General features: G+C 35.6%; 4 protein-coding genes across 4 annotated transcripts; 2 read left to right on the top strand and 2 right to left on the bottom strand.

Moving 5' to 3' along the window:
* Positions 1-4,153: 4,153 nt before the first annotated feature.
* Positions 4,154-11,923, top strand: LOC117912913. The gene is made up of 7 exons (XM_034827712.1): positions 4,154-4,683; positions 8,151-8,293; positions 9,118-9,389; positions 9,885-10,039; positions 10,412-10,674; positions 10,900-10,962; positions 11,122-11,923. Exons 1-7 carry the CDS (start codon positions 4,437-4,439, stop codon positions 11,377-11,379), a joined length of 1,401 nt encoding a protein of 466 aa, XP_034683603.1. The 5' UTR covers positions 4,154-4,436; the 3' UTR covers positions 11,380-11,923.
* An 824-nt stretch (positions 11,924-12,747) lies between these two features.
* On the bottom strand, positions 12,748-13,579 carry LOC117912914. Its single transcript, XM_034827713.1, has 2 exons — positions 13,318-13,579; positions 12,748-13,062 (listed from the first exon to the last, which is right to left on the bottom strand). The coding sequence occupies exons 1-2, from the start codon at positions 13,483-13,485 to the stop codon at positions 12,865-12,867; spliced, it is 366 nt and encodes a 121-aa protein (XP_034683604.1). The 5' UTR covers positions 13,486-13,579; the 3' UTR covers positions 12,748-12,864.
* Positions 13,580-13,634: 55 nt separating this feature from the next.
* On the top strand, positions 13,635-16,200 carry LOC117912912 (pentatricopeptide repeat-containing protein At5g44230). The gene has a single exon (XM_034827711.1). It carries the CDS (start codon positions 13,786-13,788, stop codon positions 15,727-15,729), a length of 1,944 nt encoding a protein of 647 aa, XP_034683602.1. The 5' UTR covers positions 13,635-13,785; the 3' UTR covers positions 15,730-16,200.
* Positions 16,201-18,170: 1,970 nt separating this feature from the next.
* LOC117913115 (dehydrin DHN1-like) lies at positions 18,171-19,014 on the bottom strand. The gene is made up of 2 exons (XM_034828042.1): positions 18,718-19,014; positions 18,171-18,633 (listed from the first exon to the last, which is right to left on the bottom strand). The coding sequence occupies exons 1-2, from the start codon at positions 18,919-18,921 to the stop codon at positions 18,445-18,447; spliced, it is 393 nt and encodes a 130-aa protein (XP_034683933.1). The 5' UTR covers positions 18,922-19,014; the 3' UTR covers positions 18,171-18,444.
* Between the last annotated feature and the right edge of the window lie 273 nt (positions 19,015-19,287).

Here is a 19,287-nt window from a genome sequence, read left to right as displayed (position 1 = left end):
TGTTATTAATATTTTTATATAATTTTTCTTTTTTTGTTCATAGATTAAATTTGAAGATGGAGCTTTATATGTCTTGAAGGATGTCAAGTGATTACAAGTGTTAAAAGGTAACATTTGATTTTTTTTTTCCATTTACATATAACTATTGTAGGTAGAGATGTTATGTTAAATGACATTTAAATATGTAATGATTTATAACATCTAGATTTTTTAATTTTTTTTCTGAGTTATTATTAATCAAATTGAGAGCATTTAGTCATTTGTTATGAAATTGTCATCAATATTTTGTAAGAGATGGTACGAACTTTCTAAGAGAGAGTACAAACTTTCTAAGAGAGGGTACAAACTTTCCAAGAAAGGGTACGAACTTTTTAAGATATGGTACGAACTTTCTAAGAGATGGTACGAACATTTTAAGACATGGTACGAACTTTTTAAGACGGGGTACGAACTTTCTAAGATAGAATACGAACTTTCTAAGAGAGTGTACGAACTTTCTAAGAGATGGTACGAACTTTCTACGAGAGGGTACGAACTTTCTAAGAGATGGTACAAACTTTCTAAGAAAGTGTACGAACTTTCTAAGACAGAGTACAAACTTTGTAAGAGATAGTACGAATTTTCTAAGAGTGGATACGAACTTTCTAAGAGATTGTACGAACTTTGTAAGAGATGGTACGAACTTTCTAAGAGATTGTAGGAATTTTCTAAGAGATGGTACGAATTTTCTAAGACGGGGTACGGACTTTCTAAGAGATGGTACGAACTTTCTAAGAATGGGTACAAACTTTCTAAGAGAGAGTACTAACTTTCTAAGACAGTATACGAACTTTCTAAGAGAGGGTACGAACTTTCTAAGAGATGGTACGAACTTTTTAAGAGAGGTTACGAACTTTCTATGAGATGGTACGAACTTTCTAAGACAGAGTACAAACTTTATAAGAGATAGTACGAACTTTCTAAGTGAGGGTATGAACTTTGTAAGAGAGGGTACGAACTTTCTAAGAGATGATATAAACTTTCTAAAAGATTGTACGAACTTTCTAAGACGGGGTACGAACTTTCTAAGAGAGGGTACGAACTTTCTAAGAGAGGGTATAAACTTTCTAAGAGAAGATACGAACTTTCTAAGAAATGGTATAAACTTTCTAAAAGAGAGTACTAACTTTCTAAGACAGTGTACGAACTTTCTAAAAGATGGTACGAACTTTCTAAGAGAGTATACGAACTTTCTAAGAGATTGTACGACTTTCTAAGAGAGGGTACGAACTTTTTAAGAAAGGGTACAAACTTTCTAAGAGGTGTTATGAACTTTCTAAGAGAGGGTACGAACTTTCTAAGACGGGGTACGAACTTTCTAAGAGAGGATACAAACTTTCTAAGAGAATGTACGAACTTTCTAAGAGAATGTACGGACTTTCTAAGAGATGGTACAGACTTTCTAAGAGATTGTACGAACTTTTTAAGAGAAGGTATGAACTTTTTAAGAGAAGGCACGAATTTTCTAAAAGAGTGTTCGAACTTTTTAAGAGAGTATACGAACTTTCTAAGAGATGGTACGAACTTTCTAAGACATTTCTAAGCTTAATTAGTACCAATAAATACTATTATTGTATTTCCATGTGGAAAAAAAATTGAAAAGTTTGAAAATTTGTAAAATTTTTTAAGGTAAAGAGAATGTGACGAAGGGTGCTAAGAATATGAGGATTCCTTACATTCTTTGTACCATTCATCATATTATTCGTACCTTCTACAATTACTTAGTGTTTTAATTTTTAAATTTTCTTAAAAATAATTTTCATCATTTCTAAGCTTGATTAGTATCAATAAACAATATTATTTGTATTTTTAAGTGGGAAAAAATTGAAAAAATCGAAAAATTGTTAAATTTCAGGGTACGGAGAATGTGAGGTAAGGTATGAAGAATGTGAGGATTTCTCATAATCTTCATGCATTTTCTCACATTTTTCATATTCTCTCTAATTTTTTAGTGTTTTAATTTTCTATTTTTTTTTTAGGATAATTTACATTATTTCCTATTTAAATTTTTTTAATTATTTTTTTTTTAACAATTGTATTAATAATAACTCAAAATAATATTATTAAACCATGTTATTGTTATTTCAAGTTAAAAAGTAAATCTGAAATTTTAAAAATATAAATAATTTAGGGTACAAAAAATATGAAAACGGTACGAAAAATGTGATAAATACATGTTTGGTACTTTCATCACATTTTTCATATTGATTTTTAGTTTAAAAATTTTTGAAATTACAAATTTATTTTCGAAAATACTATCATTAGTAACTTAAAAGAGTATTAGTAATTTATTTTATTGTAATTTAACTTTAAAAACATTAAATTCAAAAATTGTAAAATTTGGAGAGTACGGAAAAAAATTAGGACAATCTAATTATCTAAGCTTTACATATGATTATCAAAATGTTGAATTTTAATGAAAATACTCATTTCATATTAAAATATTACCATATTCATTTTTATATTGAATTTAAATGTTTAATAATTTGTTAAAAATAAAATAATATAATTATGATATATGATGATTTTTTTTTAATGAATATGTTTTCAAATTTTATATCATTTTTATTTTTATTTTTATTTTTTTCTAATTCTACTTTTATCTAATATTTATTTTATTTAAACCCAAAATTGTTGAGAATGGAGGAAGAAAGAAGGTCACAACCGGTTCTTCCCTTAACCTGTTAAGTGGAATTTTTATTTCAAATTTAAAATGGATGGCCAAGATGTAATCTTAGACATCCAATGGCTTGGAAAACATTTTCGGTAGGTACCGAAGAGGTACCCTATAATTTTTCAAATAGATAAAAAGCAATATATTATGAGTCATGATTTTACCGTTGATTTTATTAATTAATTAGCCTTTAAATTCACATTTTCAAACAAAGTGACACTTTGTATTGAATTTATTTATGTGTTTAACTATTTTTAAAAATAATTTGAAATTAAAAAATAGATCTAATTATTAAAAAAAATAATAGATAAAAAAATGATATATTATGAGCTATGATTTTAATGTACAAGTATACAACTATATTTCTGAATTTAGATAAATAAATTATAAATTAAGTAATAAATAATTAATAGTTTAAAGTATTTAATAAATTTTTTAGTTTCTTAATTATTAAGAATAATTTTGAATTCAAAAAACCGATCTAATTAATTGTAGAATAAATGAAAACATTCTTGAAAATTATATTTGTAATTCAAAATTAAACGTGTATATGAAATGAAAAACTTAACTTATTTACATTAAAATATTGTTAAAAATTATTATTTTAATTAAATTATTATTAATGATTTTTAACCAAAAAAATTTACGAATATGTTAATATATTTATGTTTTGAACATGTACTAAAATAGTATATATTTTTATAAAAAAATATAATTTATGATTTTATTATAATATTTTTATTCATATTTTACTAAAAACTATTTATTTTAAAATTTATTTATAGTTATAAAACAATTTTCATTTTTAATAAAATTTGAATTAAATTAAATTTATATTATATAAATTAAATTTGTAATGTTTTTATAAAATTAAAACAAAAAAATTATTTTTAAAAACAAGTTGCTAGATACACTTATTTTTATAAAACAATAAAAAAATGTTTTTTTGTTATTTAACTTAAAAACAGTTTTTTAAACACAAATTTAAGAACATATACTAAAACAGAAATTTTTTTTTTAAAAAAAATTAACTTGTATTTTAACAGCTAATTATTTGATTTTTTTTTTTTCAGAAACTACAAAAGAATTATTTTATAAGATATTACATTTTTTTTTTAAAGTTATTTGATTAAAATGAATAAAATAAACCTCCATCTTTTATAAACAAGAAATCTGTTGAGTAAAAATATTATTCAACAATATTTTAAATTATTTCTTATATCATACGCTTTTCATGTAAAAAATTTATAATAAAAATCTCAAAATAAAATATAATTTTTAATACATTAAAATTATTTATTTTTAATATAAATATTATCTCTTCCTTTTTAATTATTTTTCTATAATATAAAAGGACAATAGCAGTGGAAGTGAAGTCACCGCCCAAACTCCTCCCGCGTGCAGTATATAAAGCTATTCCTTTTAATTTCTCATTCGTTTCCATTCGTCGTCGCGAGCGTCGACTGAAATAAACGGCCGAGCTGGCTGCGTGACCACTCTCTGGGACTGGATGAAAACAAGCAAAGATGCTGTAATATTGGGGTTCATTACCTCAAGCACCGCTGTCAGTGGCGATTGCCAGAGTCTACAAAAGCCCAAAATCTCTTTACAAGTGTCGAACCTCCAAAGCCAGACGTTCACGACTTCCCACTCTCAACCGCAACTCCTTACCCTAAAAGGTCGAGACCTGTGAGGGAGAATCTCTTATTCGCAAACCCTAGCTATGGCGAGACACTCCGCTCCACGGTTTACTCTTCGCAAGAAATTCCTCTTCGCTCTCGTTTTCTTCTTCTCCGTCCCCACCGTCGTTTTCCTCATCAAGAGAGCCCCTTCCATTTCCTGCGATCGCCAATCCGACGCCGGGGTTAAGCGGTTCGAACCGTTGCCGCAGTTTGGGGCCGCTCCAAGCCCACTCGCTTTCATGAAGTCGAAGCGAGTTCTTCTGGTTTCGCACGAGCTCTCTCTTTCAGGTAACATTCTTGAATCTCCCGAATTGTCGGTGTTTATGCGTTTTTTAAACGATTAACTGTTTGCTCCTCCTTTTTCTTGCCGAGAAGATGTAAGAAAGTATAAGCAATTGTTGTGGTTTTGAGTCTTATTTAATTGTTCGTACTCAGAAAGACAGAGCCGTTTATTCGAGGTTATATTTTTCTTTCTTTGTTTATTTCTTTTTCCTTTGTTGGACTCCGGAACAGCACAAAAACACCGAGAGGTTCGATTGATTTTGTATACTTGTAGTTTTCATATGCTTTCTCCATTATTAGGGAGGCGCTTATTATGCTTGTGTGTGAACCATTGATTTGAGGATTAAATTTGGTTGATGTTTAACTTGGAAGCGTAATGACCTAATGTTCTTGCAGGAGGTTTTTTTTTTTTTTTTTCTTCTCTTAATTTTCCTCTGTTTTTCCCTGGAAATGGAGTGAGGGTTACTACACTAGTTGTTGGGCTATTTATTCATTAAATGTGGATTTCATTGGAGGGTAATTTTACTTGGAATTGTCATTAACTAATACAATCTCAGTAAGTTAAAAAGGTGTAATTGTATGGTGAGCATGTTAGTAGGACTGTCGGCGATGCACTCCACCCCGATGTTCTGCACATTTCAATGGAAGTTGTTCATAGATTATTTATTTTGATGTCCAGACGGTGAAATATACACTAAAGCTAAATATGGTAGCAGTTAATGGATAAGAAGCACATGAAACTTAGGCTTCCAATTTATCAGGGCGAATTGTGTTAGCCAGCTCATGTCTGTGTTGTCTTATGTAGCTAATTCAACAGAAATATTCAAGAAGAATACTTTCAGGGAAGGTCTTTTAACTGCCATCCAGGTGACAAGTAAAGATATTAGGCTGCTGGATTAGATACAATTTGTCGGTTTTTTTTTATGATGAAACCGTACTGTTTTATGTACTGTGTCTGTTTAACAAAGTATTTCTGTTCGTTAGGATGAACCATTTAGCCTGGCATGTGTTTTTTTTGTTGTTGTATCTAATTCAAAATTTTTATTTTATTTTATTTTTGATAGCTATTTATTGTATCTAATTCAATGGAATTGTTAATGCAAAAAAAAGTCCACGAAATGTGTTTTAACTATTATTTGAGAAAAATTGATGTCAAGATAATGTGCTGGATGCATTGGCGTGTCATCACATTTTATCAGGTTTCATTTTCAGTGAATCTATGTTGTTTTTTTTCCTGTTTCTCATTTGTGTGATCTGACAAAGGCTTCTGGTTTGTAAGTATGACTTATTTTAGCCATGTGTTTGTCTTTATTTTCATATATAATCCAATAGAAGTATTAGTTATGAACACAGAAAGATGTTCATGGAATGTGTTTTAACGGTTTTATGTGGAATATAGTGATTTCAGGATTATAGGCTGCTTTATTAGCATGTTCTCCCATTTTGTCGTGTTTCCATTTACTATGGGTACTAGATGTCCTCCAAATATCATGTAAGTAAAAAAAATGTAAAATGCCAAAAAATAACCTTGCCTTTAATATCTCATAGCCTGCAGAGTTAGGGTATTGGTGACAATTATAAATTGAATACAGGGGTGCCTATCTGGAATAGATGAAGTTTTAACGGAAGTGGTGGGATATATTTTGTGTCCATGCTTGTTTACCTTCACAAAATGATGGAAGCCATTGAAACCCAACTTGATAAAAGGGAGGTGCCTTGTGGAGGCAACAAAAAAATTTGCACTGCTCAGCAGTCTTGAACTTCTAAAGAAGCTATGCTGCTTGGGCTTGGCCACATGTGTCAGGTGTGGGTACATCCTTAGGAGTTGGATATTTTTAACTCCAAAATTTACGATGCAAGGAACCAGCTAAAAGGAATTTAAATTTTAGATATGGATACATGGATATGACATAATAAAAGGACAAAAAGGAAAAACCAATTAGAAACTAATTGAAAAGAGTAAGGGTATTTTGATAATAACTTCTATTTTTTAATTTTTTAATCTTTACCTTTTCTTCGTTACCGCTAAATCCTTTCTTTTTCAATGTCCTTTTCTTTGTTAAGGTATTGGTGACAATTATAAATTGAATACAGGGGTGCCTATCTGGAATATATTAAGTTTAACAGAGTGGTGGGATATATTTTGTGTCCATGCTTGTTTACCTTCACAAAATGATGGAAGCCATTGAAACCCAACTTGATAAAAGGGAGGTGCTTTGTGGAGGCAACAAAAAAATTTGCACTGCTCAGCAGTCTTGAACTTCTAAAGAAGCTATGCTTCTTGGACTTGGCCACATGTGTCAAGTGTGGGTACATCCTTAGGAGTCGGATATTTTAACTCCAAAATTTAGGATGCAAGGAACCAGCTAAAAGGAATTTAAATTTTAGATATGGATACATGGATATGACATAATAAAAGGACAAAAAGGAAAAACCAATTAGAAATTAATTGAAAAGAGTAAGGGTATATTGATAATAACCTCTATTTTTTAATTTTTAATCTTTACCTTTTCTTCATTACCACTAAATCCTCTCTTTTTCAATGTAAATAATCTATTAAGGAGGTTGAAAAAAAATAGTCAAAGTCAAACAGCCATATTCAAAGCCAAGTAAGAGAAACAAACAAGGATCTCACATCCACACCCACGTCATGTTGTGTCGATATAGATACGCTAAGTAAAGTTGGAGAGTTTGGGTATCATAGTAGTAAAGAAGGAGCAGTATAACAAACGTCATTTGAATTTTGACATTTTTGGAAATATATGCATGATAATATAGTTTGGTTTGGATATAGCCTAGGATTACTCTGTCAAGTATTCCTAGTATTTGGGATGAAATGTTACTCCATAAATGGATCAAATGGTAACTTCACTAGATCGAATATATCGATATACATGGAAGGAAGTAATACTTTTTTTGTCATTTAATAATGATTCCAACCGTTTCAGAGAAGACCCTTTCACCATGTCATTTTCCTTGCATGAAAAAATTAATGAATAGACAGACAAGTGTTGATGCATCAAAAAATGCTTCTTTTCCATATAGTTCTCCTTTTGGGAACTTTAAATTCTTTCGAGGGTGGAACTCCCGACTTTAACCACAAAGAATCAGTTACTTACCAAGACAGTATTTAAGTCTGAGTAGTTTTTTATTTATTTATTTATATGATAATAGAAATTAGCATACAGGGAAAGAAAAGTGCAGAAAAATGTCGGTTTGAACATGCTGTGTTAATACATAATTCTGCTGAGGGCAGAAGACAAGTTTCTTAATAGGAAATAAATGACACCAACAGCTATAGATCTCTCTGTCTCTCTCATTCTTTCTCTCTTGTTTTCAAAGTCTGATGTCTATAACAACTTTTTCTTTGTCTCTGAAGCATATGCTGAATATATCTTTCTTCTTCTTCTTCTTCTACTTTTGCTTTCTCATTCTCCTTCATTTGGAGTTCTTATTTTTTGTTTCCTTCACAGGTGGCCCGCTATTATTGATGGAGCTAGCATTTCTGTTAAGAAGTGTTGGCGCTGAAGTTTGTTGGATTACAAACCATAAACCATCAGAAACAGATGAAGTGATATACAGTTTGGAGAGTAAAATGCAACACCGAGGAGTACAGGTGATGTAAATTTCATTTTGTCAAATTGCCTACTTTATGAACTGGGTTAGTGTGCTTCTAAGAGTTTTATTATCTTTTCTTAACTCTTGGGAATTATTATTTTAGTTATCTTTTCTTAACTCTTGAAAATTGTTGTTTTTATTATTATTATTATTATTTTGGTATTTTGATTAACCATTAAAAGGTTCACACTGAGTTCTCTTTTATAGGCAGGGTTGTTTGTTATGGTCCATATTGCCGGCGGGAGAGGGAAATCATTGATATGTTGAACATTAAATCTCTTCTGTATATTATTACTAGAATTTCTATTTTGACAACACCAAATGAAACATTATAGATGAATTTAACTTCAAAAAGCCTAACATGGTCTTTAAATCATTTGATTACAATAAAAGGTAGCTTGGAATTTCAAAAAAGTGAAAAGGTATAAAAATACATCTAAAATGAAAATTGCAAACTCTGTTACAGAATTCTAAATGACTTTTGACGTTGTACTTCTCAAAATGGTGTAAGAAAAAAACGTTTACAATGGAGTTTCTTCAGGATTTTTTGCCCTCTGTTTGAAGTTATTCCAGATGACTGTTTGGCATTGTGCCAAGCTCACACTTTTGATGCTTGCCATTTTAATCTTGGTTTGGGATGGTATGGCCTGCAGATACACTTTTATCTTCTTGGGAGTCATGGTAAACTTTGAACTTGAGTTTGTACATATCTGGTTTTTCTATGTTGCTTAATTTGCCTTTTCCTTTATTTTGGTGGGTTGGTAGGTTTTCTTTGTAACTTATGATTCTGGCTTCTAACTATGGTTGTCCATACGTTGTTAGGTTTTGCCTGCAAAGGGTCGAGAAGCTATAAACAGAGCTTTAAAAGCTGATTTGCTTGTTTTAAACACTGTCATCGCTGGAAAATGGCTGGATGATGTCCTGAAGGAAAATGTCCCTCACGTTCTTCCAAAAGTGTTGTGGTGGATTCATGAAATGCAAGGCCATTATTTCCAATTAGAGTATGTCAGGCACCTCCCTCTGGTTGCTGCCGCTATGATTAATTCACATGTAGCAGCAGAGTACTGGAAAACCGGAACTAGAGATTATTTGAGGTATCTGCAAGTGTGTGTCTCTGTGTGAGTGTGTGCATGTGTGTGATTGTTGTGTGTGTTGGTCTGTGCATGACCATGTGTGTTTCTTGATGTGGCTCTTATATTGCTGCTCTTAGTTGCAATTTCCATTTTGATATGCTTTGTGACATATTGATCTAAGATAAGAAAAGTAGTATTTTATAGTGAATGTACAGGTCCTTCAATGCTTATGGTTTATATAAATTGGGTGAAATTAAGACTTTGAAGACCTTATCTTTGATATATATGTCCTTAAAACTTTTAGTTAGATTGACATTCTCAAAGTTGTGCAGTGTTTCCTTAGAACTATGATTTTCTTCTATGTTCTCCTAGCTAGAAATGTGCAGCAGGGGAAGATTACAGCCTAGTGTAAGAGTATATGTTTGATTAGTAATCATTGTTTGTATGTCCAAATCTAACATACCGATGTTTGATAACTGAGGATTTTTAAAACTTTTACTCATTTCCACTTTGCAGGATTAAAATGCCTGATACCTATGTGGTTCACCTTGGCAATAGCAAGGACCTCATGGAAATTGCTGAAGATAGTGTGGCAAAAAGGGTTTTGCGTGAACATGTTCGGGAGTCTCTTGGAGTTCGGGATGAAGATCTACTCTTTGCAATGATAAACAGTATGCATTTCACATTGCCGATTTATGTTTTGGTTTTCATTCACTTTGCTAATGCTCAATCATTATAATCCTTTCCATATCTAGAATGAACGTTTTGGTCTGGTACAGTTGTAGTTGAGTTCAGCTATTGCAGCTTGTTTGGTTAACATGCTTGCCCAAAACCACATGTTTGCAATTTCTACCAGTTGAAGCAATATGCTGCAGACTGTATTTTGAAACTGTCCTCACATTTTACAATTCTCACTCATCATTGCACTTAATAGATACATAAAGCATCTATTGCTAATGCTATCATGCCTTAAAAGTATCATGTTTGTGCTAGTATCTTGTACAATTATATCTTGGGAACACTAAAAGTATACATAATTTCAGGTGTTTCACGTGGAAAAGGCCAGGATTTATTTCTGCAATCCTTCTATGAGAGCTTGCAATTGATTATACAAAAGAATTTGAGGGTACCATCAATGCATGCAGTAATTGTGGGAAGTGACATGACTGCTCAGCCCAAGTTTGAGTCACAACTGCGTGATTTTGTAAGAGTAAAAAAGATTCAAGATCATGTTCACTTTGTAAATAAAACGCTGACAGTGGCCCCTTACCTAGCTGCCATTGATGTTCTTGTTCAGAATTCCCAGGCAGGTTCCCCTCTGCTTTAGCATTCTGTTGATTTTATTGTACTTCACTTTTTCTTTCTTTTCCTTTGCACATCCCCTTTGATTTATTGTCTCTGCACTTGTTTTAATTGTTTTCAGTTTACCAGCATAAGTTTGTAAGCCAACATTGTTACCAACAACCCATATAGATAAGGATGCCTCAATGATGGAGAGGTTGTTTCATAATATTCTTTTTCTTCTTTGCAGGCACGAGGAGAGTGCTTTGGAAGGATAACCATTGAAGCCATGGCATTTCAGCTACCTGTATTGGTAATGAATGGACTTTTCCTTTTAATTTTTGGTTGTTTTTGTTTGAGGCCTTCTGATTGATACTTTATAGTATGTGTTGAGTACCATATTAAGGTTCTCCTCCATTGTGAGTGGCATTCAACTTCATAAATTTTAGTGTTTGTCAAAACATGTATTCAGGGAACAGCAGCAGGAGGCACCACCGAGATTGTAGTGAATGGGTCAACAGGTTTGTTACATCCAACAGGGAAAGAAGGGGTCACTCCTCTTGCAAAAAACATTGTCACACTAGCCACTAATGTTCATAGAAGGCTTACCCTGGGAAAGGCAGGATATGAGAAGGTAAAAGAAACGTTTTTGGAACACCACATGGCACATAGGATTGCCACAGTTTTAAAGGAGGTGTTGCAGAAAGCAAAGAGTCACCCAAAACTGTAGAGTTAAAGCCTTTGCCTCCATATAGAAAATCTTCCAGTTCAGCTTATACATAGTGTGCTTCTTAATGCTGTAAACTTGCTTGGGAGGTTAGAATTTCCATAATAAAAATTTTCCTTTTAATAGCATCTCCCAAAGTTTTTTTCTTCTCATTCTTCTGTCTGGCAAGAGTCATATCCAAGAGAACCAGAAATTATCTATGTAGGAGAATGTAATGCTGGTGGCTAGCTTATAAGATCACAATCACCTACAAGGAGATGCTCATAGCAAAAGATCATCTGCACATATTCTTCACATTGTCTGCACCAGTGGGGTTTTTTTTCTTTTCATTTTGTTTTTGCCTTTTTTGTTTTGTTTTTGTTTTTGTTTTAATCTCATGCTGCTGACTACATATTCAAACCTTACCCTTTGAGAAAAGCTATACTTACTATTAGGTTTGCCTGTTAGATTTTTATTTTTGTCTTGAATAGACAGCAGTTTAAATTCTCTTGAAATATGTTACTCTGTATCATGTGCTTTCTAATGTTTGTTAACTAAGAGGGTTTTCTAATTGTCCGAACAAAACAAGTAATGCATAGAGACACTGTTTAGAATTTGATTTTATCAAAGAGCAATGCAAACAAAGTGAACCAACAAGAGCAGAAAACTTTTCAAGTGGTGAAAAATGCTCGAGTGCTGCAGCTTCAGATTTATGCAGGAAGAATCGAAGAGAAGCATATAATGGAGTTGGCATGGAACTGTAAGGTTTTCCCTAGAGGCTTCTCTCCTCTCAATCCCTTGACAACAATCTTAGTAATGAATTTGGTTATTTGGGCGAGTAACATCATCCGTTGAAACTCTCTCCTTGCAGAAGGATTCGCCTGCATTGCTCTCAAAGGGCTACTCAGTTTCACATCATGAAAGATTCTCATGTTATTTTTTGGGAATTGCACCCTTCACCCGGGTCTCTATGGTATAGTTTCAAGCTTCAGCTTAGGTATCTGATATAGGACGCGATTCCGAGAAAATTAGGCTTAAATCAATATCACAGGCCTTTATTCAACCAAATGAAATAATGCTCTCATATGAGAGATTGTCATAATTCAACCACTTTTTTTTTCTTTTTCTTCCCTCCAGGAATTGGTTGTTTGGCTGTTAGAAGATGAGAGTGGTCTCTGCATCTCTGCCTCTCTGCCTCTCTGCCTTGTCTATGGCGTGTTTGCCCCTAATATATCTGGAAAAAACGCGCAAGGTGGGCAATGGTGAATGTCCTCCAATTCGTCAAAGATGGTACTATTTTCTTTGGGAAATCAACGTAGTGAGTATCAAACACTCATTTACATCTCCACGAGTGCTTCAATTCCACCCAAATAAAACAGAAATACCAACAGATAAAGAAAAGTCATTTCATATATATATTTTTTCTATAGCTTTAAAGGAACGATTACAATAGAAAAGGTATTGATCAAGACATAGGAGCAAGGTTCTAAGCAGGTAGTCGATAAGAGTTCAAGGCAACTTAGGCAGTGAAGAACCATTTGCAGGTTTCGGCTGATTGACGTTGGATTTGGCGAACCAGGTGGTGTACAGAAATTGCTTATGGGGCCCTACATGGTTGCATATTAACCTGAGCTTCTGCCTCTCCCTCATCCATCTCAGCACTATCTTCATGTGCCTTTTGCTGGTCAGTCCTCTCAACCCAACTTGCTGCAGATGTTGCAGATGAATTAATCATCCAAATACTCATAATGTTTGTACATGTGCAATCAAAATATGAGGATCTACTGAACAACTACACTTATAAAAGGTTATGGTCTTTGATTCTGCACTGAGGAACCAAGATGTGACAAATTGGAATCCTTCTTCGCCTTAAAAGCTACAAGTAAAATACTGGAAAATAAGGGCATCTGTGTTTTAGGTTTGGAAAGAATAAAGAATGGAGGATTGAGAGAGAAGAATTACCTGGACATGTTCCCAGGTGTCGGCGATGGTGAGAGGACCGTGCTCCTTTACTATACCAAATATAACCCTAGTGAGGGTTTTAGTTTGCTCAGGTGGAGTTTTAAGCTCTATAGGTTTCTGCTTTGGCTTCGGTTTCCTTGCCAAATACCTGATCGCTGTTGCAAACATGATGCTGTCGCTGCCGATTGATTTTGCCTTTCACCTATTCTCCAACCCCAAAACTACCTAAGAACAAAACGTAGGACTAGTACGTTTGCCCAAGGCAAAACGACGTCGTTGGATCCGAGGTGAAAAAGATGAAAAAGGGATTTATTTGATTAAAAGGACCCTGTCTTCTTAAAAGAAAAAATCACATACTTCTAAAAATGTGATTAAAAATCCCCTTTAATCTAATGTCCCGCCTTCTTCCTTCGAGTGGTCTCTCATGTCTTACAGGAAGCACCCCAATGAACTGTGAAATCGCGTGTAATGGTCAAATTCTGTACAAAGACAGGTCTCTTCATTCTCCCGAAAACCTCCTATCATCAGCTGCAAACTCAATCTTTCATTCCGTTTTCTATACGCCAAGAACAAAAGATTTTAGAATCGCGGCTTGTGTCAGTCCTTCATGGCTGCACCCACATCAACCAAGTCAAACAAGTGCACGCCCACATCTTCCGGAAGGGTCTGGAACAGTGCTGCTTTGTTCTCGCCAAGCTCCTCCGTACGCTCACCAAGCTCGATGTCCCAATGGACCCCTATCCGCGCCTTGTCTTCCAACAAGTTGAATACCCCAACCCATTTCTTTGGACCGCGCTTATTCGCGGTTACGCTCTTCAAGGGCCCTTTATGGAATCGGTTCTTCTGTATAATAGTATGAGAAGGCAAGGCATTGGCCCTGTTTCCTTTACTTTTACAGCACTGCTCAAGGCTTGTAGCGCTGCTCTTGATGTCAATTTGGGGAGGCAGGTACATACCCAGACGATTTTGATTGGCGGGTTTGGTTCTGATTTATATGTTGGGAATACTTTGATTGATATGTATGTGAAATGCGGGTGTTTGGGTTGTGGACATCGGGTATTCGATGAAATGCTGGACAGAGATGTGATTTCTTGGACTTCTTTGATTGTTGCATATGCGAAGGTTGGAAACATGGAGGCTGCAAGTGAGTTGTTTGATGGGTTACCCATGAAGGATATGGTGGCATGGACAGCAATGGTCACAGGGTATGCCCAAAATGCTAGGCCAAGAGAGGCATTGGAAGTTTTTGAAAGAATGCAGGCTGCAGGCGTTAAAACGGATGAGGTTACCTTGGTTGGTGTCATTTCAGCATGTGCTCAACTAGGTGCAGCTAAGTATGCTAATTGGGTCCGGGACGTTGCAGAGCAATCTGGATTCGGGCCTACCACTAATGTTGTTGTGGGATCTGCATTAATTGATATGTATGCGAAGTGTGGGAGCGTAGAAGATGCTTACAAGGTTTTTGAAAGAATGGAGGAAAGGAATGTGTATTCTTATAGTTCAATGATTGTGGGGTTTGCAATGCATGGTTTGGCTGGTGCTGCGATGGAATTATTTGATGAGATGTTGAAGACAGAGACAAAACCAAACAGGGTCACGTTTATAGGTGTTCTTACTGCTTGCAGCCATGCAGGTATGGTAGAACAAGGTCAGCAATTATTCACAATGATGGAAGAATGTCATGGTGTTGCACCATCAGAGGATCACTATGCCTGCATGGTGGATCTTCTTGGTCGAGCTGGACGCTTGGAAGAAGCTCTCAACCTTGTAAAAATGATGCCCATGAATCCCCATGGGGGTGTGTGGGGAGCACTGCTTGGGGCATGTCGCATCCACGGGAATCCTGATATGGCCCAGATTGCTGCAAGCCATTTGTTTGAGCTTGAACCCAATGGTATTGGGAACTACATCTTGCTTTCCAATATATATGCTTCAGCAGGCAGGTGGGATGATGTTTCGAAGGTAAGGAAGTTAATGAGGGCGAAGGGTCTGAAAAAGAATCCTGGATGCAGCTGGGTTGAAGGAAAGAAAGGGATAATTCACGAGTTCTTTGCAGGTGATATGTCCCATCCGAAGTCCAGGGAGATTAAGCAGGCACTGGAGGATCTTCTCGACAGATTAAAGTATCTTGGCTACCAGCCAAACCTGAGTTCTGTGGCCTATGACATTATTGATGAAGAGAAGAAGCGGTTGCTAATGAGTCATAGTGAGAAGCTTGCTCTGGCGTTTGGCCTGCTCACTACAAATGCTGGGTGCACCATTAGAATTGTTAAGAACCTCAGGATATGCGAAGATTGCCATTCAGTAATGTGTGGTGCTTCTCAGATCACAGGGAGAGAAATTGTTGTCAGGGATAACATGAGATTCCACCATTTTCGCGATGGGGGATGCTCCTGTGGTAACTTCTGGTGATGGAAGCATGGATTGGAACTGCAACATTGACCAATTGGATTTTTTCTTTTCTTTTCTCATTTGAAGTTTGGTTAATCTTACACCAGTACAGAGCCTATTGAATTTGAATCCTAATTATCCACCCAAGTTGCCACCTTTGTACACTCTTCTGCACAAGTACTTGCTCCAAACTGGGCTTTGAAGGAAGAAGAGAATAGAATTGACAAGGATGGATTTAATCCGGCGAGCTACAATATCATTTACACAATGATGAACTCCAGATGTCATCTTTAAGCAATCATCAGGAAATCATACTGTAGCAGTCCCAGTTTTCTTTTCCACCCGTATTGGATTTATTTGAATCAATCCCCAATTTTATAAACGCCTAATATAGCTAGCATCTCCTCTGTATTATTACAATCAGGATTTTGTGATAACTATAATTTTGAGAATGATTCAATTGCAACTAGGAAATTTATTTATTGGGTTTCATTAGTACCCCAAGAATTTAACACATCATTGTAATTTTTAGAATGATTCTACTTATTGGATTTCATTAGTACCCTTGGAACCAAAAACCTTGTTTTTAATTCACAGGATCTAACTCTCAGAATTGTTGATATTACCTAATTATATTGCCTAATTGTTGATATGGAGAGAGGTGGAACGTATCCCACCTATTGTTTGTTGACACCTTAATTTTTTATGAGGTCAATAGTGACCAGTTGAGATATTTAAGTTGGGTGTTTATATGGTTTGAGGCGCTTTTTGGTTTAAAAGTGAATTTAGATAAAAACGAGGTTATTCACGTTGGAGGGGTAGAGAATATGGAGGAGCTAGCTGTGGGGTTGGGGTGTGGTGTAGGGAAGCTTTCCACTTCTTTTATGGGTCTTCCTTTGGGAGCCTCTTTCAAATCCATAAGGATGTGGTGGAAGAGATATTTAGAAAAAAATTATTTATGTGGAAGTGACAATATCTCTCTAAGGGCAGGAGGTTTGCCTTGATCAAAAGTACCCTTTCCAGTCTTATGATTTATTTTATGTCCATCTTTGTCCTTCCCGAAAGGTGAGTTCAAGACTTGAGAAGATACAAAGGGGCCCTTCTTTGGGGCGGTGGAGCCTTGGAAAAAAGGTCTCATTTGGTGCATTGAAAAGTTTGTTGTGCTGATAAGAAGGAGGGTGGTTTAGGAATTTGCAACCTTGTGGCCCTTAACAAGGCTTTGCTTGGGAAGTGGAGTTGGAGATTTGCAAAAGAAACGGAGCCCATTTGGAAACAAGTCATTATCAACAAGTTTGGTTTGGAGGGAAAGGAGGTTTTGGTGTAGGGATGTGGACAGCCATTAGAAGAGAATGAGAGGGCGTTCGATATAGATCCCGTTTCATAGTAGATAATGAAAAAAAAAAGGTTATGTTTTGGAAGGACTTGTGGTGTGAGGATCATACATTGAAAGATATTTTTCCTACTTTATTTCTTTTGGCTATAGACAAAGATGGGTGGGTGTCAAATGCTTAGGAGGAGAGTGGGGAGTTGGGTTGTTGAAGTCCTTACTTTTCAAGACACCTTAATGATTGAGAGATGAGAGGGGTGGAGTCTTTGTATTGGAAACTTCATTCTTTGACTGTTAGAAGAGATGTGAAGGATACTTTGAACCGGAGAGAAAGTGGGACTAATTGTTTTTTTATTAGTTCTTTCTACCGTTCCTACACAAGGGCTTCTAGTGATCCTTTCCCTTGGTGCATTATTTGGAGGTCTTGGACTCCTGAGAGAAGGGTTTTTTAACTTGACAAACTTAGAATAGAGTTTTAACTACCGACCAATTGAAAACCAAATAGATGTTTCTAAAAAAGAATAAATTAATAACCATCTTTTCTAGTGTAAAAAAGAATAAATTAATAACCATCTTTTTCTAGTTTATAACAAGACTAGTATGTTATGAAATCTATGGAATTTAATCTTATTCCTTTTCTGTGCAATAGGTTTTGCATTTTATGAGGGAAAACTAGTTTAGATGGAATGATGCTTTTTGGGTAAAAGAAGGGAAGGGAAAGGTGTGGAAGACTGCCCTTTATGCCTAATATGGACCTTATGAAATGAAAGAAATAAGAGAATGATCAATGATGTATATAATTTTATAAATTGATTATTTGTTAAAAGGATAGGCTTGTTTGTCTTTGTGATGCCTAGCTTTTATCTCCATGATGCCTAATTTTTTTAAACGTTGCAGTATATATTGCGTGTGTACTGTTTTCACCATTTTTTTTTTACTCTTCTAATACATACTAAAACTTGCTATAGCCATTTATTTACATTTATTATTCGTTGTGAACATGTGGTTTCTGCAACACCTGAATTGGAGCATGTACAGGGTACCTGAATATATCAAGATTTGATCAAATTAAAGCACAATAAACTTGCGCTTAAGCATGAAGTCAGATTGGGGGTGGTAACACCAAAACAAAATCTAGTTTATGAGAAATGACAACTTAAGTGTAGCATTAATAAGCACTCAGTTACTAATATACGAAGAGGACAGACATACAGCGACTACATTGAGAAAGCAGAAAGCTGATGCGGGGCTGCATATAGTAGCAGTCCAGCAATTTATTAACTCAATTTAGACTCGTCTGGTTCATAGCCAAACGCTTATGCATCACCCATTCACCTATGACCTATGGACCTAGACTCGCGTTTCAGTTACAAACGATTAGAACATGTCCCCTTCATTTCCAGACACACCTAGTGGGCCCCAGGCAGCTTCTCCTTGATCTTCTCCATCATTCCTTTCTGTTGCTGCCCCTGCCCCGGCGTGCTTGTGGCGCTCGTTTGCTTCTGCTCGTCCTTGCGTCCCATGCCCGGTATCCTCTCTTTTATCTTCTCCTTCATCCCTTTCTTCCTTCTCCCACCTTGCCCATCGTCCTCGGATGACTGCGTATCAAAGCCAGTCAAAATAACAAAACCAAGATATCAAAGCTAATTAATAACGATTTGGCATTTGGCATGGCAACTTACAGAGCTGCCGGAGCGATTAAGCACGCCGGGTTGTTGGTGGGGCTGCTGCTGATGCTCCCCACCATGCATACCGGTGCCAGTCCCCGCACCATACGCGCCCAAGGCCTCGGTTTGATGGACTGGGTTTCCATACTGGTCGGTCTGGCCTCCGGTCTTGCCAGTCTGACGCGTTGGGTTGGCGCATGGATCTTGCTGATATGCCATTGTGTTGAAACGATCGATGAAATTTGAAACGGAACTGAGTATGAAAGCGGCAATAAGAAATCGGAATCAATCTGTAAGCTTGGTTTCGTCTGATGATGAATGATAGGTTAGGGAATGGGTTTGGGATTTATATAGGCAATGGAGTCGGTGGGGGTGCGACTCTGGGAGCAGAGGAGCTCAAGGTGCATGACAGGATCATCGTACACGTGCCATGTGAAGAGGAAGCTCGTACCACGTAAAGGATGGGAGGACACGTGGCAGTGTAGAAAACAGACAAGTATGGTTTCATGTGGGGGGTTAGAGATAAGATTGACTAAAAGCAGGAAGGGAAGTGACTCCGGATGGTAAGGATGTTGGAGGGCACGT

Source organism: Vitis riparia, chromosome 4, assembly GCF_004353265.1.
Source record: "Vitis riparia cultivar Riparia Gloire de Montpellier isolate 1030 chromosome 4, EGFV_Vit.rip_1.0, whole genome shotgun sequence".
NCBI classification, from domain to species: Eukaryota; Viridiplantae; Streptophyta; class Magnoliopsida; order Vitales; family Vitaceae; genus Vitis; species Vitis riparia.
The sequence above is the reverse complement of the archived record's forward strand: the minus strand, read 5'-3'. Positions and strand labels throughout refer to the sequence as shown.